A 19,828-nucleotide genomic window follows, 5' to 3' on the forward strand; every position below is an offset into this window, starting at 1 on the left:
CACATCCATCCATCATTTCATCCATCACCCTCTTTATCCATCCTTTTTCTACATCCATCCTCCACTGTCCATCCATCTGTTCATTTCATTACCCAACCATCTGCTCCACCCACCCTCTATCCACCCATCCATCTACTCACCCATCCATCATCCATACATCCCTTCTGCCTCCGTCCATTCAGCCACCCACCTTGGCCCTCCAACAAATGCTGCTCCGCAGTGCAGTCGTTGGAGCCTGTGCCAGATTCAACACCCCCACCCCCACCCAGTCCTGCTCTCCAGCCACCCCGAGGGTTAGGAACCACCACCATCTGGTTTATAAAGGTTACATCGAGGGAGAAATGACATGCCTCGGCCACACCACCGCCGCCCCCTGGCAGGGCAGCGTGCCGCACGGCTGCGTCCCAGGCCCTGGGGTGCAGCAGCCTCTCCCTGACACACGCTAGTCCCACGGGGTGCAGACCGGGTCTTCCGGTTCTACACGGGAGGCCCGTGGGGGAGGCGTGGGCTCTCAAAGGGGCTGCTGAACTAGGACAGGAACCCGCCCTTCCCGCTGCAGCACTCCTCCCCCTGCTGGCGTGTGCTGGGCTCGGCCCCCGCGGGCCTGCCCGCAGGAAGGCGGCGTGGGACCGCGCCCAGCCGCCACCACCCGGCCCAGCGTGGCCCTGCCATCTTGACCTTTGAGGTCTCCCCTCCTTGTCCAAGCCGGGGCGAGAGGCCATCTGCCACCGCCGCACGCCCACCCCACCGCGACGGGGAGCGCACGGGCCGGGCTCGCAGCCTGCTCCCGGGCAGAGGTCCCTCTGCCCATCTCTGAGAGGAACACAGTAAGGCCAGAGCGGGCGGCCCTGGAGCAGGCTGGCCTGGTTCCCACAGGAGGGCAGGGAGCGCCGGCCTGGGTTCCGCCAGCCAAGCTCCAGAGCCCGTCATGCCCGGCCCCTTCTCTCAACCCCAGGGCAAGGCCGATGGGCCCACGTGCGGCCTCGGTGTTTGGTTAGCAGTAACCACGGTCTCTCCCTCGGCAAGCCGCGCCCTCCCTTTGTTTTCTTACAGTCCTGTACGACTGGCTTCAGCCCGGGGGTCAGCTCGCTCTGTCCTAGCACCTGCACACAGGAAGCCAAAGGGGGGACGGGCAAGGGGCCACCTCGAGGCCACACAGGGGAAAAGCGCCACGCGCAGAGAACTCGTGCCTCCTAGGTACCCGCTCAGGGCTCTCTCCTTCCTACCTCAAGATCAGAGTGCGCCCACTCGGCCTAGCAGGCCCACCCACCAGCCCTCCACCCCGCCACCCCAAGCCTGTCCATTGCTCTGCCCCATTCTCCAGCTAACTCCTACTCCCCATGCTTCCATCTGCCTCTCCATCCCATCTTTCTGCCCTCCACCCACCTACCAATCCATCCACTCACCTGTTCATCCTGCATCTATCCACCCACCCACCCACCCACCCATCCACCCACCCACCCACCCATCCATCCACCCATCATCCAACCATCCATACACCCATCCACCCACCCATCCATCCATCCACCCATCCATCCACCCACCCATCCATCATCCATCCACTCACCCATCCATCCATCCATCCATCATCCACCCATCCACCACCCACCCATCCATCCACCCATCCATCCACCCATCCACCCACCCATCCATCCATCCATTATCCACCCATCCACCCACCCACCCATCCATCCACCCACACACGCACCCATTCATCCACCCATCCATTCATCCACCTACCCATCCATTCCTGCATCCTCTTATCCATTATCCATCCATCCACCACCCACCCATCCACCCACCCACCCACCCATCCATCACCCATCCACCCATCCATCTTCCCTCAATTCATTCATCCATCTACCACTCATAAACTACTTTTTATGGAAATCATAAAACAAAAAACCCAGAGCCTAGTAGTGATCAGGGCTGCAGAGGAGAAACACCTGATGATACGGGGTGGATTTGAGGAATGGGATGGAGAGCAGGCGGTGTGCCACACGGTGAGGGATGGAGAGCAGACTAGCGTGTGCAGAGGGTCCCGCCCCCGACGGGAGGTGAGTGACAGGCTGCCGTCCACCCACGGAGCCGAGCCGCCCTATTGAGTCACGGCAGGTCCGGATGTGGCCCAGAGGCGGAGCTGGCGGGGCCAGCCGGTATAAATGCTCCCCATGGGGCGGCCAGCTCCGCAGCGCCGGGAATGGGCTCCCACTGGGCCACCTCACTGCTGCTCCTGGCGGCCTGGAGCACGGGCTGTGGTGAGTGTTGGGCGGGGAGCACAGCGGTGGAGGAGGCGGCCGGGGCCTGCTGCCCTTCTTAGGGGGGAGCGGTGGGGCTCTGGGCCCTTGTGGCTGGGAGCTCCCAGGACTCTCCGGGCTCCTGCGGCCCGCTTTCCTGGGTGCTGGGGTCAAGTCTCACCCACGGGAAGGGACCGTCAGCGGCTGGGCCTTGAAGGACCTCAGCAGGTCCTCCTCCAGCCCCTTCCTCCTGGCTCCAGGACAGGGTCGCCAGGTGACCGGGGTGTTGAGGCTCTGCCCCCCACCCCTTGTCCAGGTGAGGCCTTCAGGTGCTACGCCTGTTCAAGCCCCACGCCCATCCACTCGTGCAAGAACATCACCCAGTGCAAGCAGGAGGACACAGCCTGCAAGACCACACTGGAGACCGTGGAGTCGGGGTGAGCGGCCGGGCAGGGGATGGGCAGGGGCTGGGCAGGGGCCGGGCAGGGGCTCACAGGGGCTGGGCAGGGGCCGGGCAGGGGCTGGGCAGGGGCTGGGCAGGGACGGGGGCAGGGGCCGGCAGGGGCTCACAGGGGTTGGGCAGGGGCCGGGCAGGGGCTGGCAGGGGCCGGGCAGGGGCTGGGCAGGGGCTCACAGGGGCTGGGCAGGGGCCGGGCAGGGGCTGGCAAGGAGGCCTCCTTCGGCCCACACCGCTCCCGTCAGCCTGGGAGGGCAGAGCGGCGCAGAGAGGGCGGGGAGAGGTGCGCCCAGGAGTGGACGCAGCAGAGGGGTGGGTGGAGGCCAAGCCCGGGTGGGCTCCCCCTGGGCGCTGCGGGGTGAGGGTGACGCACAGGGGCGGGCCGGGGCCCAGCTCAGGGGGCGCTGCAGGGGCTCGTGGGGCGGGCAGGGCTGGGCGGGGGCACGGCGATTCCCGGGGCCTGGGCTGGGGCTGGGGCGGGGGCCCCGGGCCGGCAGCTGACGCGCGCCGCCCTCCCGCCCTGCAGAGTACCCCTTCAACGGGAGCCCCATGGTGACGCGCTCCTGCTCCAGCTCCTGCCTGGCCACGGACCCCCGACAGCATCGGGGCCGCACACCCCGTCTTCTGCTGCTTCCGCAACCTCTGCAACGGGGCGGAGGACCTCGCATGGGGACGGTGACCCGGCCGGACGCCGGGGCGCGGGCCCCGCTGGGAGCCTGGCTCCCGGGCCGCCTCCTCGCCCGACACGCGAAAAATAAATAAGACGGCGCAGTCCTGCCTGAGTTCCGCGCGGTCTGGCTCCGGCCCCGCTTCTCACCCACAGCCGCCCGGGCCCAGAGAAGCTCCCGCTGGGCCCGTCGGGCCCCCCCGGCCCCACCGCCAGGGAGGAGGAGAAGCCTGGAGCTGGAGTCTGATCCCTCCCGGCGCGGGGCGGGGTGGAGGGTCAGTGCCAGCGGCTCCCGCCTGCCACCCCAGCCACTCAGGAGACTGGGGTTCAAAGCCAGCCCGGGCGAGGAAGCTGGTAAGACCTAACCTCCAGCCAACCCCCAAGAAGCCTGAGTGGAGCTGTGGCTCAAGTGGCATAACACGGGACTGGAACACAGAAAAGCTCCAGAGCTGGCCTAGGAAGAGGGGGGCAGCGGGGGGGTGGGGATGGGGGCCCGGGGCCTCCCCCGACGGTGGTCGGCAGGCGCTGCCAGCGTCCCCTCAGGCCCCGTGGCCTGGGTGGGGTCCCTGCCGTCCGCCCGCAGGCTCCGCCCGCAGGCTCCGCCCACACAGGGCACGGCAGCCACGCGCCTGGCGGCCCCAGGCACCGATGCCCCCCAAACGCCGGCACCCCGTCCACTTTCTGCCCGGCGAGGTCTTGGACCAGACCATCTAGGTGGCCATGGCCCTGGGGTCCCGCGGCCGCCCGGGGCTGCGTCTCTAGGAGCCCCACCCCGGGAGCTGCCAGAGGGGCGCACGCATCGGGCAGGGACGTCCCTGGGGATAAGGCTGGGGGAGGGGGCTGCGTGCGGCACCTGCGGTTCCCCCAGGCCGGCTGGGCACAGACGTCCCTGTCCTGCCCGGGGGGGGGGACCCCGGCGCTGGGCTCTTCTGAGGAGAGGGGGGCTGGGCCAGCCTCCCCCGGGGAGAGGCCGGCAAGGACACACAGGGCGCGCCTGGCAGGGACCCACGCTGCCACCGCTTGCTCCGCGTGGCCAGCAGGGGGGCGCGCTCGGCAGGGACGCACACTGTCACCGCTCCGCGTGGCCAGCAGGGGGCGCGCTCGGCAGGGACGCACACTGTCACCCGCTCCGCGTGGCCAGCAGGGGGCGCGCCCGGGCAGGGACGCACACTGTCACCGCTCCGCGTGGCCAGCAGGGGGCGCGCCCGGCAGGGACGCACACTGTCACCTGCTCCGCGTGGCCAGCAGGGGGCGCGCCCGGCAGGGACCCACGCTGCCACCGCTCCGCGTGGCCCAGCAGGGGGCGCGCTCGGCAGGACGCACACTGTCACCGGCTCCGCGTGGCCAGCAGGGGGCGCGCCCGGCAGGGACGCACACTGTCACCTGCTCCGCGTGGCCAGCAGGGGGCGCGCCCGGCAGGGACGCACACTGTCACCCGCTCCGCGTGGCCAGCAGGGGGCGCGCCCGGCAGGGACGCACACTGTCACCTGCTCCGCGTGGCCAGCAGGGGGCGCGCCCGCAGGGACGCACACTGTCACCTGCTCCGCGTGGCCAGCAGGGGGCGCGCCCGGCAGGGACGCACACTGTCCACCTGCTCGCGTGGGCCAGCAGGGGGCGCGCCCGGCAGGGACGCACACTGTCACCGGCTCCGCGTGGCCAGCAGGGGGTGCGCCCGGCAGGGACGCACACTGTCACCGGCTCCGCGTGGCCAGCAGGGGGCGCGCCGGAGCCCGCAGGCCGGGGCTCTCCCAAGCCTCCATCCAGCGCCGGCCACCAGTCCCCATGCGAGGCTGAGACTGTCCCCCCAACCGGCCGCAGGGACGGGCGCCTCCCTCTGCCCCAGCTGGGGAGGGGGGAGGGGGGAGCGGCCAGCCCAAGTCCAGGGCTCCCCGCGTGTCCCAGGCTGGGAGCCCAGCCCCCCCCCCTAGCCGCCGCGGGGTCCACGGGTGGGAGGCTCCCCAGGGTGTCTGGAGCCCCAGGGACACGCGTGCGTCTCTGGGGGCCCTGGGTTCAGGCGTGGCGCCCGAGCCGCCCCCTCCACCCCGTCCTCCCTCCTGGGGGGGCCCGACCTCCCAGAGCCGTCCCGGGAAGTGTGCGCAGCCGAGACGGGTGTGCGGGGGCCGGGCCGGGCAGGAAGGCCAGCGGGGACCCCTGGGCCACCCCTTCCTGGCCCAAAGTGGTCACCACCACGCGCCCCTGGGGGAGGGTCCCTGGGGAGGGGGGGCGGGGCGTCAGGAAGGAAAGTCACCCCGGCCCACACTTCAGAACTCTTTACTTGTGTGCTTCCCATAAATAAAAGAGAACCACGCAGTGTCCCCCTTAGCGCGCAGGCAGAACAGCAGCGTGGAGAGGGGTGCAGGCGAGGGGTGCTCCAGGCGCAGCTCCCGGGGGGCAGCCAGGAGCCAGCTTCCAGACGCCGTCCCGACCCTGGGGGTGACAGAGCGGGGTCGGGCTCGCGCAGGGGCCCCCACGCCCAGGCCGGGCCGCCAGGCTCTGAGACACTGTCGAGCTGGGGCCAGCCCCTATCTGGCTCCGTGTTTCCAGAGGTTCTGGGCCCGTCCGGGCCTCCGTCTCCCTAGCTCTAAGGTGGCCTTTGGGCCGGGCACAGCCACCCTCCGGTCAGGGGCCAGCCCTGAGTCAGCCCCGCAGAGGCCCCCGCCCCTGCCGCACCGCCCCGGCCCGACCGTGCCCGGCAGGGCTGCGCGAGGGGCCGGGCGCCAGCTCATCAACTACCCGCGGTGGGGCCCAGCGTGGGGGTCAAGCAGGCAAGGGACCTGGGCGGGCCACGCGGCGAGGAGCCCGCCGGGTCTGCCGTCGGGGCGGCCGGGGAGCGGTGGCCGCGTCACTCGTCCTTGGCGGCGTCCCCGAGTCCACTCTCGGCACGGAGCAGCTGGCTGCTGGCCTCGTTGTAGGCGATCCAGTGCTGGACGTCCTCCGGCAGCTCCGGGGGGCTCCACCTGCGGGGGGGGGGGGGGGTGGTGGTGGTGAGGGGCTCCGCCCGCAGGGGGAGGGGAGGGAGGGGGATGAGGGGCTCCGCCCACAGGGGGAGGGGCTCCGCCCAGAGGGGGGAGGGGAGGGGGATGAGGGGCTCCGCCCACAGGGGGGAGGGGCTCCACCCACAGGGGGAGGGGGATGAGGGGCTCCGCCCACAGGGGTAGGCAGTGAGGGGGTTCCACCCGCAGGGGAGGGGGGGCTTGCCAGCCCCGCGCTGTGGGGAGGCGGCCGTGGCCCTCCCTCTGCCGGGCCTCTGCCCACGCCACTGCCCGGCCCCCTGTGACTAGCGGGGATCCCTCCACCCCCTCGCCCACCTGCGCCTCCCCGGCCCGTCTCTGCCCCCATTACCACGTCCTCTCTCCATCCAACCTGCCTGCGCAGGCCCAGCCCCTCGGAGACCACGCGGGGGCCGAGGGGCTGGGGGTGGAGGGGCTGGGGCAGGAGGCCGGCCCCGGGGCCCCGGGACCCACGGCGCCAGCAGAGTGCCGGGCTCCCAAGTGAGCTCCGCGCTGGTCCTCTGCACCCCTGCCCCTCTCCACACGGTTCCTGGGGTGACAGGCAGCCGGCCGCAGGGCATCCAGAGCTACGGCACCGGGGGAGGCCGGGAGGATGCTGGCTCCGCCTCCGACGCGGGCATCGGCTGGGACGGGGAGGGACCGCCAGGCTCCCGGGGCTGCGCCCTGCTCCCATGCCATGGCCTCCGTGCCGGTGTCAACACAGACCCGGCTGGCCCTTCCTGGGCCTCCCTGACACTGGGACGCAGGCGGGTGACCGGGGACTCCCAGCCAGGGCCCCTGGCCCTCCAGCAGAGCCGGGAGAGGGGGGTACAAGCCCTAGCCCTGCAGTGGCCTGGCCCCTCCTCCCCCAGGGCCAGGGGACTGGTGTCGGGGAGCCGGGTCTGCAACCTACTGCAGGGCAGCCTCAAGGCCTCTGAGCCCCTTTCCACCTCAACCAGGAGCCCCGTCACTGCCCCCGTGTTGGAGGCCGAAGGGTGGACCCAGAGGCCGGGCACACCCTGGCACCTTCCAGGCGCCTGCCCTGGCAACCACCGCCCCGCTGGCATCTTCCAGGCGCCTGCCCTGGCAACCACCTCCCCGCTGGCCTCCCGGGGCCTCCGCTCGTGGCGAGCTGGGGAGACTGAGTCCCGCCGGGGCCAGGCGGGGGGCAGAGCAGAACTTTCTAAAGACAGAAAGGCCTGCAGCCCTGGGGGGTGACCAGCCCCGGGCGCACCCTGTCAGGTCCCAAGTGTGTCCCCCAGAGCTTGTGGCCACCACGTCTCCTGGCCCCCCCACGCCCCCCACGTTCAGAACCGGAGACCCGAGCGGGCGGCTGGGCCGGCCAGGCCCCGCGGGCACCCGCGGCGCGTTTCTCCAGGGGAGGGAGGGATGCCGGCCCGGGATCCCGGTTTGGGAAGAGGGCAGGGGGGACCGGAGGAGACGCCCCCCCCCCCGGGGGGCCAGGCCCGGCGGTCCCGGGGCCCGCGGCGAGGGGGGAGGGCGGGGGGGGGGTGGTCCCAGGAGCAGGCCCCGGGGCCGGGGCCGCCGCCGCTCACCCTCCGCTTGCACAGGTGCTGCACCACGCGGTCGGGGGAGGCGCCCACCACGTGCTGGCGGGAGCGCAGCAGCGCGCACAGGAAGCCGTCCCGCAGGCTCACGAAGCGGGCCTCCAGGTAGAAGGCGCGCTCGTCCCAGCCCAGCAGGCGGGGTGCGCACCTCGAAGGGCTCGAACAGGCGGAGCGAGCGGCGGTGTAGCGCGCGCAGGAGGCGGCGAGGGACGCCGCGCGCGCCCAGCTGGCCCAGCGCGCCCAGCACGCCGCAGCGCGCCAGGTGCGCGCGCGGGCCACGTCGGCCTCGCGCAGGTAGCGCGCGTTGTTCATGTGCAGCAGCAGGTCCAGGTCGGAGGGCAGCACGCGGCTCCCGTAGCGCTGCTCGGCCAGCAGGTCGCGGACGCGCGGCTGCAGCAGGCGCGCGCGCAGCACGGCGCAGGGCACGCGCACCAGGTACCAGCCGTCCAGCAGCGCGAAGAAGGCCAGCGCGAGCACCAGCGCGGCCACGGGCAGCTCCACCATCGCGGCGGCGGGGCGGCGGGGCGGCGGCGGGGCGGCGGGGCGGCGGGGCGGCGGCGCCGGGTAACCGGCCGGCCGGGGAGTCCGCTGGCGGGGCGGGGCGGGGCGCGGGGCGGCGCGGGCGGAGCGCAACCACCTCCCCGGGCCGGCCGAGGGGGGCCCGCCGCGCGCGCGGCTGCAGCCCCGCCCGCCGCTCCGGAAGCTCCCCCCCCCCCGCGTCCGCGATGGTTCCTCCCGCGCCCCGCCCCCCTCCCCCCCGGCGCCGCCCGCTCCTCCCCGGGCGGGGCGCGCGGAGCCCCACAGCGGCCCCTGGCGGCCGCGCCCGCCGCTGCAGCAGCGGGGCCCAGGGAGGCAGGACGCCCCCAGCCTGCCCGCCCGCGGGGCCGCCCCAGGCCCGCCCGTGCGCCCTCCAGCCTCACCCTGAACCGATTACCGGGCCCCCCAGCACTCGCTCCACACACCCCCAAAGATCCCCTCGCCTCGCGCTCCCCTGCCCTTTGCCCCTCCGGGCAGGGGCGGAAGTGACCGCAGGACGGTCCTTGGTGCCTCCCCTCCCAGGGTGGCCTCCCCGGTGGCCCCGACTGCCAGGGGCCCGCCAGGCCAGCCTCTTAGGCCTGCTGCCCTCTGGAAGGTTCCGGGCCTGCCCCGGGCTGCACCCAGGCCTCTCTGGGCTGGGCCTCACCCCCCTCCGGGGAGCCCCACGCGAGCCTGCGGGGCAGCACTGGCCTTGCTCTGCACCAGCCCTCCGCAGGGGCCGGGGGGGACCGGGACCGCCCTGGACGGGCCTGGCTTATCGGAGCGACGCCCAGGGACGCTGAGGGGCCTCTCCACACGCGGCTCGCGCCGGCCCCGTGAAGCCCGCGGAGTCCTCGGGGTCGGAGGGCGGAGGGCTTGTCCTCCGAGCCCGTGGCCACGGCCCTGAGAAGGCCGTCCTCTACGTCCACCTTGCGGAGGCCTGGCCTGGGAGCTAAGGAAGGTGCGCGAACACCACCTCACCTGCACCCCCTTCCTGGCCTCCCCCGATTGGCCAGCTGCTCCGCGGGGCGCCAGGGCACGCCCAGTGTCCTGCGCCCTCCCACCAGCCCCTGCTGGACGGACGCCCAGGGCCCTCCTGAGCCTTCGCCATCACAGAAGCCAGGGACGCCGGTCCCCCCCCCCCACCCCACCCCCCCCGGCCCCCCCTGGGGCCAGGGCCCGTCAGCCTTGTCGGCCTTGTCGGCCAGCGTATCCCACGGAAAGTGACACCGGGTGGTCCTGGCAGCTTACAGGGGGCCAGGGGGGCCCTCCCTCCAAGGCCCTGGGCCCATCCTTCCCCTCAGCCCCACAGAGGGCAGCCAGGGAACCGTGCGGGGTGCGGGACGTTAGGTGGGGGGTGCGCTGGGGGCTCCTCAAGGGAGTCCATGTGCACCGCCGAGCCCAGCGCTGCCTCCAGAACAAGGCTCACAGCCCAAGTTCCAGCCGCCTCTGCCAGGGTTCAAAGCTCCACAGCCAGAAGAGGCTCCGACAAGGCGGCACCGCCCAACCGAAGGCCAAGGGCAGTTCCCGCAGCCGAAGCCCTCGGGGGGGGGGGGGGGGGCCGGCCCCGCCCTGGCGGGCTCCTCCTCCGCCTGGCTCCACCCCTCCGGGCTGGGAGGGGTGGCTTAGCCCAGATCACAGTGTGGGGCACCCCGCAAGGCCTCCCGCCTGCCCAGCCACCTGCCCAGGCAGGTACGGTCCCGGGGTGCGGGGTGAGGGCCCCTGACCCTGGCCTGCCGGCCCCTGCGGATCCGGCCCTGCACACTGTCGCCCCAGGGACCCGAGGCCGGTGCTGGGGCCGTCTGAGGCCGCGTCCTGCACAAGGAGGCCACCACGCTCTTGACCACTTATGCTCCAAGGTTTCCTTTCTTTTTCTTTTGGTCGGTTGTGGGTTTGAACCCTGGGCCTGGGCGCTGCCCCTGAGCTCCGGTTCAAGACTGGCGCTCTACCACTCGAGCCCCAGCGCTGCTTCCGATTTTCTGGTGGATCATGGGAGATGAGAGTCTCACAGACTTTCCTGCCCGGGCTGGCTTTGAACCTCCATCCTCAGATCTCGGCCTCGGGAGTAGCTAGGATGACAGGCGCGCTCCAGCCAGAGCCCTCCTGTGGTCAGGCCGGCCTCCGGAGCCTCTTCCCTGCCTTGATTTTGTTCTCCTCGCCCTCTCACCCACGGCTACACCTGCCTCCCGTCCCGTAGGCGCCAAGGGCCTGGGAGAGGCCGGAACCCTGGGGGAGTCCTGGGACGGCACTGGAGGGGACCCAGGAGAGGGGGACAGCCAGCGAGCGCGGGGGGGGGGGACGCCGCCTCCTCCTGGCCGGCCCCCGGGGGTGACGCGGTGGGCATCTGCCTGGCTGGTCCACGCAGCCCCGCGACTCCCCCCTCCAGCCGGGGCAAAAGGCCCCCCTTCCCCTTCCTGCCTGTGGAGTGGAGGCCGGGGCCCCGGGCGGGGGCGGGGGGGCGGGGTGCTGGCCTTGTCCCTGGAGACCCTGTGGCTTTGGGCGCTCACCGGCAGGCTTCCAGCTCTCCGGAGAGCAGAGGTCTTGAGAAACAGAGTCCCTGAGGCACAGGGAGTGGAAAGAGCTCCTCTTCTCAGCGGGGCCTCCTTGGGCTCCGTGAGCTGGGCGGGGGGGGGGGGGGGGGGAGCCCCCCGGGGACAGCGGGCGGGCGGCTCACAGCGGGGCCGGCCCCTCCCGCACTCCTGCGCCCGCCCAGCCTCTGCGCCATGCCGGGCACCCCGGACGGCCCGCCTCGGGCTGGGTAAGGACGGAGGCTCCGCGAACGCATCCAACAGGCGTTTATTGAGGACCTGCGTGGGGCGCAGCCGGCCCTCCCCCCCAGCCCCCCTCCCGGGCCCCGTGCTGCTCAGTCCCTCTCAGCCTTCCCGGGGCCTCTCGGAGAGCCGCCGCTGGGGTGGGCTCGGCTCCCGGAGGGGGGGCAGGGGAGGCGTCCCGGGGGCCGCGGCGCCTGAGCAGGGGTGCTGGCCAGCGACGGGGTCATGGGGCTGCAGCCACCCCCGTGGGGGGCGGGGGGACAGCCCTCCGGCGGGCGGGGCTCTGGCTGGGGACCGGGAGGGGCAGAAGCGGGGCCCAGGCCTGTGGGAGCAGGTGCCCTCAGGGGTGGGAAAGCCCCCCGCCCCCCCCAGGCCCGGTGGATGCGAGGAAGCCCCGGACGCCCCGTCCAGGGGGGCCGCAGGCGGGCGCCCCGGAGGCTACAGCGGGCCCGTGGCCCACAGCAGGCCGCCCAGCAGGGCGAGCAGCCCCAGGCGGGGCGCGGGCCGCAGGGCGCGGGCCCCGCTGGCGTTGCACAGGTCAGCGGAGCAGCAGGTGATGTTCTTCTTCCCCACGTAGTAGTTTTCCGCATCGTCCACGCAGTTGGAGGTGCAGCCCCTTGCTAATGACCGTCACCAGCCCGATGGCACCTGGAGGGACAGGCGACCGCTGGGTGGGCCAGAGCCGGCGCCCACCCACCCTCCCTCAGCGGGGCGGGAGACCCGGCTTCGCAGTGCCCGGAAGTGCTGGGGGGGGGGGAGTGAGCACCACAGGGGGGCGGGGCGAGAGAGACCAAGGGGCAGGGGAAGAACCGCAGGAGAGACCAAAGCTTGGGGTCCGGGGTCCCTGCTGGGGGGCCGGGGTCTGGGGTCCCTGCTGGGGAGGTCAGTCAGGGTCTGGGGTCCCTGCTGGGGGGGCCGGGGGCCCAGGGTCCCTGCTGGGGAGGCCGGGGTCCGGGGTCCCTGCTGGGGGTCCGGGGTCCGGGGGTCCCTGCTGGGGGTCCGGGGTCCCTGCGGGGGTCCGGGGGTCTGGGGTCCCTGCTGGGGGTCCGGGGGTCCCTGCGGGGGGTCCGGGGTCTGGGGTCCCTGCTGGGGGTCCGGGGTCCCTGCGGGGGTCCGGGGTCCGGGGTCCCTGCTGGGGGTCCGGGGGTCCCTGCGGGGGTCCGGGGTCTGGGGTCCCTGCTGGGGGTCCGGGGTCCCTGCTGGGGGGCTGGGGTCCGGGGGTCCCTGCGGGGGGGGCCGGGGGCCGGGATCCCTGCGGGGGGGCCGGGGTCCCTGCTGGGGTCCGGGGTCCCTGCGGGTGGGCCCGGGGTCCCTGCTGGGGGTCCGGGGGTCCCTGCGGGGGGGCCGGGGTCCGGGGGTCCCTGCTGGGAGGTTGGACGGGGTCCGGGTCCCTGCGGGGGGGTCCAGGGTCCCTGCTGGGGAGGTCGGGGTCCGGGGTCCCTGCTGGGGAGGTTGGACGGGGTCCGGGGGTCCCTGCGGGGGTCCAGGGTCCCTGCTGGGGAGGTCGGGGTCCGGGGTCCCTGCTGGGGAGGTCGGTCAGGGTCTGGGGTCCCTGCGGGAGGGCCGGGGTCCCTGCGGGGGGGCCGGGGTCTGGGGTCCCCTGCGGGGGGGCCGGGGTCCGGGGTCCCTGCGGGGGGGCCGGGGTCCGGGGTCCCTGCGGGGGGGGGCCGGGGGCCGGGGTCCCTGCGGGGGGGCCGGGGGCCGGGGTCCCTGCGGGGGGGGCCGGGGTCCCTGCGGGGGGGCCGGGGTCCGGGGTCCCTGCGGGGGGGGCCGGGGGCCGGGGGTCCCTGCTGGGAGGTCGGTCGGGGGTCTGGGGTCCCTGCGGGGGGGGCCGGGGTCCCTGCTGGGGGGCTGGGGTCCGGGGTCCCTGCGGGGGTGCCGGGGGCCGGGGTCCCTGCTCGGGGTCCAGGGTCCGGGGGTCCCTGCTGGGGGGCCGGGGGTCCCTGCGGGGGTGCCGGGGGCCGGGTTCCCTGCTCGGGGTCCAGGGTCCGGGGTCCCTGCTGGGGGGCGCGGGGTCCCTGCGGGGGGGTCCGGGGTCCCTGCTGTGGGGCTGGGGTCCGGGGGTCCCTGCGGGGGGGCCGGGGTCCCTGCGGGGGGTCCGGGGGTCCCTGCTGGGGGGGCTGGGGTCCGGGGTCCCTGCTGGGGGCTGGGGTCCGGGGTCCCTGCGGGGGGGGCTGGGGGTCCGGGGTCCCTGCCGGCCGGGGGCGCGGGGGGCCGGGCACTCACGCACGCGCGACGTCCAGCACTGCGTCTGGCCCTGGGTGCAGTTCTCCACGTTGAGGCAGTCCCGGTTGCTCACCTGGGCGGTGCACGAGTAGCACTGCAGGGGCGGCGCCTGTGGGCATGGCGAGGGCTCAGAGCCGCCCAGCCCCAGTGTGCGGGCAGACCCCCGGCCCCTCCCCCGAGTGTGCGGGCAGACCCCGGCCCCTCCCCCCCCAGCACAGAGTGGAGGGAGGCGGGGGGGGGGGTCGCACGGCGTGGAGCCCCTCCCCGGGCTTCTCGGTGCCGCTGGGCACTGGGGCCGTGTCCACCGCGGGCCTCTGGGCCGGGTTCTTCTCTGTCTGGGGGGGCTGTCCCCCCCCCGTCCCCCCAGCTACCAAGGGCGGCTGGACAAAGCCTCCTCTCCGTAGAACAACTGAGCCAGGGCCTGGGCCACTGCCACGGACACAAGTGCCCGGCCCACCCCAGCCCACGCTGGCGCCCCCCAAACATGGCCCCGTTTGATTCTCTGGTGGTGTGGTGGGCATTTTGTATGGAACCCCACGAACCCGAAACAAACCGAGGCTCTGAGAGGGTGAGTTCCCCACGAACGCTTAGGGCAGCACCCGGTCACTGCCCCCGCCCGGCCCCGCAGATCTCAGCCTGGGCGCCCGCGGCCTTGCTGGGGGGCAGCCAAAGCCGGGACGGGCCCGGGCGGGACCGTGGGCGTCTGCCCTGGGGACCCCCGGCTTCCCTCCTTGCGCCCTCTTCTGCTCCCCGGCGGGCTCCACCATGTGCCTTTTTGCCCCGGGCCTCCGAGGCCGTCGGGCAGCACGCCTGTCCCTCTGCCTGTCTGCCCCCCACTCTGGGAGCCGGGAGCTGCCGCCCCGTTCCGCCCCCCGTGCCGGCCCCGCACAGACACGGGTCAGCAGCGTGGCCTCTTCCCACGAGGCCAGGAGCTCCTCTCCTCCTCCCGCCCCGTTCCTTCCCCGTCCCCCTCCTGCCCCGTCCCCCTCCTGCCCCGTCCCCCTCCCGCGGTCCGCTCCCCGGCCCCTCGGGCCTCCCCCCCTCCCTCTTGCCCGGTGGCGGGCGCACGCCTCACCTGGCTGCAGGGCCAAGGCGGGTGGCCAGCAGAGCGAGGAGCACGGCCTTCATGGCGAGCGGCGGCGTGGGGAGCGGGCTGTGGGCTGCGGCGGGTCTTATAGGACGCGAGCCGGCGGGGGAGGCTCTGCCGCCAGTCACCGGGACGGGCCGCCCCGCCCGGGCCAGTGAGAGCCCAGGGCTGGGCCGATTTCCCACCTCAGGTCCTCCCCGACTGCCCCTCCCACTCCCCACAGCTTTCTTTCCGCCCCTGGAGGGCACAGCCACCCAGGGTGGGGCCGCACTCCCCGCCGGAGAGCCGCCACTGCGAAGTTCTCAGGCTTCCCTGCCAAGCCCCCGGGTCACAGGGTGCGGCCAGACCGGGGAGGCCGTCCACACCCCCAGTCCTCTGGCTAAGGACAAGGGCGTGGGGGGAGGGGGCTGTGCCCTGCCCAGAAGTGGTGCTGCCTCCCTGGGGTTTGCGGGTCCTTGGAGGTGACCCGTGCTGACCCGGGCATCCTGTCATTAGAGTGTCAGCTGTCGGGGGCCGTGCCGGGGCTGCCTGCCCTGAGCAGGGGGAGCCGCAGGCTCACGTTCCCAGTCCGCAGTGTGCCGGGCCCTGGGCCCAGGGGTTCCCCCCACCCCAGCGCGGAACTCTAGCTGCAAGGGAGTCAGCACACTGGGCCCGCTCTGCACCCTGCTCGGGGGTCCTGGGAGACCAATATGGCCTTCCCAGCCAGCACAGGGAGGAGGGGAGGAGGGAGGGGCAGAGGGCAGGCCAGGGGTCGGGCCACCGCTCCCTCTGGCACCTTGACTGGTGGGTGCAACTGTTGGCTGCCTGCCTCTAGCAGAGACCCTCCCGCCCCCCAGCCCCGTGAGTCAGCCCTGGTCACTCTGGTTTGTCTCTCTTGGCCTGAGCGAGGGTCTCCGTGCTTGTGGTTGGCGTCGGGGGGGTGGGAGGGGAAGCAGGGAATTCTCGGTCTCCGTTGCTGTCTCAATCTCGCCAGGGTAGGTGGTCCCTCCGCCAGGCTCTCCCTGTGATCGCGGGCAGCTCTGGCTCTAGCCAGGCGCTAAGGGTCAGGAACCACGGCCTGCTTGGCGCTAGGGGTCAGGAACCACGGCCTGCTTGCTGACAGCCCCTCCTCCCCCGCCACTCCGGGGTCGGGGCTCCCCGGCCCCCCGCTTTCCAGGTCTGCGGAGAACCTCACGGAGCACGGAGCCAGCCCTCACCGAGCACACCGGCCTCATCCAGGGAAGCACGAGGTGTAGATGTGCCCTGGGGTCCCGGGGCACGGATCCCCCCAGATCCTGAGGGGAGACGGCACTGCTCGTGAGCTTCTGCCAGGAGCGAGCACTGCAGCCCGAGGCCCTGGGGGGTCCCCCCCCCCGCGCCGCTCCCTAGCACCCCTGGTTGGTGATGGCTTTTCCATGGAAATCCTCTCTCCTTTGACAGTGAGGAGCTGGGCAGTCAGAGGGCAGGCCCGGCTCAGGGCCACATACAGGGTGTGTAGCCTCCCAGAACGCCCGTCCTGCCCTTCTGCCCACTGGAATGTTCTCTCTGAAAACCCCTCCAGCCCACAGGCATGACGGCCGGCGGGCGTGGCGCTCGGGGGAGGGGGCGGTGGTGCTGTTCCCAGGTGTGACCACCCGCCCGTGTCCGTGCCCAGCCGCCCTCCGCAGCCCCCGGGACAGCACCCTTCCTTATCGGCCTCGGCACTGGAGGCACCAGGCGCCCAGCGCCGGCCGGGAACACTCATTCTCCAAATATTTGCAGGTGGGGAACTGTTTGCCGATCACTGATACAAAGCACGCCCTCTGAGAGCCTGGCTCTGGAGCGCCGCGATTCCGCCCTCCCCGCCTGCTTCCTGACGCCTGGGGGGCCCGGGCCCGGGGTCTGCCCGGCCCCGGCGGGGCGTCGGGGACCCCTCGGCACAGCCTCCCGCCCCAGAGGCCAGCAGCGCCCAGGGCAGGCGAGCGGGCCTACAGATGGCCCTTCTAACGCCCCCCCCCCCGCCGCCCCCCCTCGGGCCCCACCCCAGCCCGACACCACGCCCAGACTCTGTCAGTCTTAACTCTGACCCTGATCCCCAAACAGGCAGTGACCCCGCTCACACCCTGCGTCTTAATCCTGACGACAGGCTGAGCCCGGGTCCCACGCGGAGCCCCACCCCCTGGGCACACGCTGACCCACGACCTCCACCACTGGCGCTTGGGGCACGCACCGGACACGGCCACCGAGCCCCGGCGGGGCGTGGGCTCCTCCGGGGGCCACGCGGCCCCTCCGTGCGCTCGCGCGTGGCACGAGGTGACTCACCCTTAGCCTCCATCCCCCCCCCCGCCGGAGCCACTTCCTGAGACTCCAGCTTTTCCTGTTCTCTGGGCGTCCCGCCTGCACACCCCAGCCTGCCCGTTCACATAGCAGAGGAGCGGGGGCTCCCTGGGTCCCCCCCGTCCCTGGGCACCGCTCGCTCCCGAGGCGGCCCGTGCCGGGAGACTGCGGCTCCCCCCCCCCCCCCCCCCCGGGGCCGCCGCGCGGTGCCCGCGCTCGGCCACGCGCCACACGCGCGTGAGTTGTTCACACGGAGCACGTCTGGGGAGCAGAAGCATCACAAGCGGCTCCTGGCGACACCGCTGCGGGCTGCGCCCCTTGGAAACGAGCTCCGGCGGGGTCACAGGCGTGCCCGAGGGTCGCCAGGTCACCCCACGCGAGCCCTGAGTGTGCTAGGTGCGTGGTGTGGAGACGTGGGGCGACGGAGGAGTCGTGTGCGTGTGTGCGTGGCGTGTCGGTGCGGGGCGGTACACGTCGCGTGTGAGCACTGTGCGAATGGGGGGTGTCGTGAACGGAGACCCAGAAGGGCCCTCTGGACGGCGGGGGAGCAGCCTGGAGCCCCTCAGGCCCGGCCCCATCCGGGGGTCCAGCGCCGTCTCTAGTTCTCCCTTGGCCCCTGCTGACCCCCTCCTCCCCAAGCCCCACCCCACTCGCCTCCTGCCCAGGCCCCTCGGCACCCCTGCGCCCCTCAGACACGGGTCCGGCCTGGCCTTGGCTCGCTCCTGGTGCTCTCTCCATTCTCCCAGAGGGAGGCTCGGGACCCAGCCACCTGGCCACGGCCTCCTCTGGGGAGCAGAGCCCCCTGGCGGTGGGAACCTGCCCCCCGAGGCCTTCCTGGGGGAGGACTGCCCAGCGTGCCCTCCCGAGACCTGCAGAGCGCGGTGCGGGGCTCCTGGAGGGTCCAGGCCCGGGGCCGGCCCCGCACAGCTTGGGAGAGGAGGAGAGGAGGAGAGGGGCGGGGTGGGGGGGCCCCAACTGAGCCTTTCCAAGGCTGTCAAGGCCCCTCTGGGAGGAGGCCAGCTGTGACTTTCAGGCCTTGATCCTGTGGGACAGGGAGAAATAAAAGCACTCCGTGCCAGGCCCCAGGAGCGCCGCTGCACTCCTTCCTCTCTACTGCCAGGGGGGCTCCATCCTGCCTGAGACCCCGGGGGCCGGGAGGGATTCGTTTCATGCCAGGCCAGCACCCAGCCAGCTCCGGGAGGCGCCTGAGGTGGTGCATCCACCGGGGGGCAGCAGAGAGCCGGGCACCGGCTCAGCCGTCCTGGGGGGCCTGGTGCTGTCAGGAAATCTGAGAAGGCGCCACCAGAGTCCTGGTTCCAAGCCCACTGGGTACCCGGTGTGCTCTGTGACTCAGTTTCCTTCTCTGCAAAACACACTTGACTCTGCAGCCCCTGACACACAGTGTCACCCCGTGGAGCAGCTCACGCCCAGGGCGTCCTGGGCAGGACGGATGTGTGTGACCCGCAGACAGTGGGCATGGGGGGAGGGGGGTGACCCGCAGACAGTGGGCATGGGGGGAGGGGGGTGACCCGCAGACAGTGGGCATGGGGGGAGGGGGGTGACCCGCAGACAGTGGGCATGGGGGGGTGACCCGCAGACAGTGGGCATGGGGGAGGTGACCCGCAGACGGTGGGCGCGGGGAGGGGGGGTGACCCGCAGACGGTGGGCGCAGGGAGTGGGGGTGACCCGCAGACAGTGGGCATGGGGGGGGAGGGGGGTGACCCGCAGACAGTGGGCATGGGGGGAGGGGGTGACCCGCAGACAGTGGGCATGGGGGGGAGGGGGTGACCCGCAGACAGTGGGCATGGGGGGGGAGGGGGGTGACCCGCAGACAGTGGGCATGGGGGGAGGGGGTTGACCCGCAGACAGTGGGCATGGGGGGGTGACCCGCAGACAGTGGGCGCGGGGAGGGGGGTGACCCGCAGACAGTGGGCATGGGGGGAGGGGGGTGACCCGCAGACAGTGGGCATTGGGGGGAGGGGGGTGACCCGCAGACAGTGGGCATGGGGGGAGGGGGGGTGACCCGCAGACAGTGGGCATGGGGGGAGGGGGGTGACCCGCAGACAGTGGGAATGGGGGGAGGGGGTTGACCCGCAGACAGTGGGCATGGGGGGGTGACCCGCAGACAGTGGGCGCGGGGAGGGGGGTGACCCGCAGACAGTGGGCATGGGGGAGGTGACCCGCAGACGGTGGGCGCGGGGAGGGGGGTGACCCGCAGACAGTGGGCATGGGGGGGGTGACCCGCAGACAGTGGGCATGGGGGAGGTGACCCACAGACGGTGGGCGCGGGGGAGGGGGGTGACCCGCAGACAGTGGGCATGGGGGGGTGACCCGCAGACAGTGGGCATGGGGGAGGTGACCCGCAGACGGTGGGCGCAGGGAGTGGGGGTGACCCGCAGACAGTGGGCATGGGGGGGAGGGGGGTGACCCGCAGACAGTGGGCATGGGGGGGAGGGGGGTGACCCGCAGACAGTGGGCATGGGGGGGAGGGGGGTGACCCGAAGACAGTGGGCATGGGGGGGGAGGGGGGTGACCCGCAGACAGTGGGCATGGGGGGGGAGGGGGTGACCCGCAGACAGTGGGCGCGGGGCAGAGGGCAGAGGGCAGAGGCGGGCGGGCTGCACGTTCGCGGCTGCTGTGTCTCTTCCCGCTTCCTCTCCGGGCGCCCCGGGCGCCCGCAGCTCTCCCGGCCCGGGAGCTCTCCCGGGGTCTCCGTGCGGGCCCGGCCCGGCCCGGCGCAGGCTCAGCTCCCCGGCCGCGCGCCAAGCGCACGCGCCCTCCCGGCCCCCCGCCCTTCCCGGCACCGGCGCGCCCCGCTCCCGCCCGGGGACCGTCCGCCGCCTGAGCCCTCCAGGGGGCCGGGACGCGGGCGCGAGCACGCCGGCGCGGGCGCGAGCACGCCGGCGCGGGCGCGAGCACGCCGGCGCACGCCAGCGCCTCCGCGGCCTCGCGGCGGCCACCGAGACGGCGGCCGAGTCCTCCGCCGCGCAGAGCGCCCCGGAAGCGGCCGGGGG

General features: G+C 73.3%; 3 protein-coding genes across 3 annotated transcripts; 1 reads left to right on the forward strand and 2 right to left on the reverse strand.

The window, feature by feature from the left end:
• The first annotated feature begins 2,200 nt into the window (after positions 1 to 2,200).
• Positions 2,201 to 3,373, forward strand: LOC125361025 (secreted Ly-6/uPAR-related protein 1-like). The gene is given in 4 exon segments (XM_048359225.1): positions 2,201 to 2,258; positions 2,554 to 2,669; positions 3,217 to 3,285; positions 3,287 to 3,373. Coding segments are annotated over 4 exon segments (330 nt in total).
• A 2,830-nt stretch (positions 3,374 to 6,203) lies between these two features.
• Them6 (thioesterase superfamily member 6) lies at positions 6,204 to 8,477 on the reverse strand. The gene is given in 4 exon segments (XM_048358712.1): positions 6,204 to 6,315; positions 7,906 to 8,057; positions 8,059 to 8,189; positions 8,192 to 8,477. Coding segments are annotated over 4 exon segments (627 nt in total). The 5' UTR covers positions 8,424 to 8,477.
• A 3,142-nt stretch (positions 8,478 to 11,619) lies between these two features.
• On the reverse strand, positions 11,620 to 16,812 carry Psca (prostate stem cell antigen). Its single transcript, XM_048359226.1, is given in 6 exon segments — positions 11,620 to 11,821; positions 11,823 to 11,854; positions 13,433 to 13,541; positions 14,508 to 14,704; positions 15,716 to 15,793; positions 16,800 to 16,812. Coding segments are annotated over 6 exon segments (606 nt in total). The 3' UTR covers positions 11,620 to 11,644.
• Between the last annotated feature and the right edge of the window lie 3,016 nt (positions 16,813 to 19,828).

This window comes from Perognathus longimembris, chromosome 12 (genome assembly GCF_023159225.1).
Source record: "Perognathus longimembris pacificus isolate PPM17 chromosome 12, ASM2315922v1, whole genome shotgun sequence".
Taxonomy (NCBI): domain Eukaryota; kingdom Metazoa; phylum Chordata; class Mammalia; order Rodentia; family Heteromyidae; genus Perognathus; species Perognathus longimembris.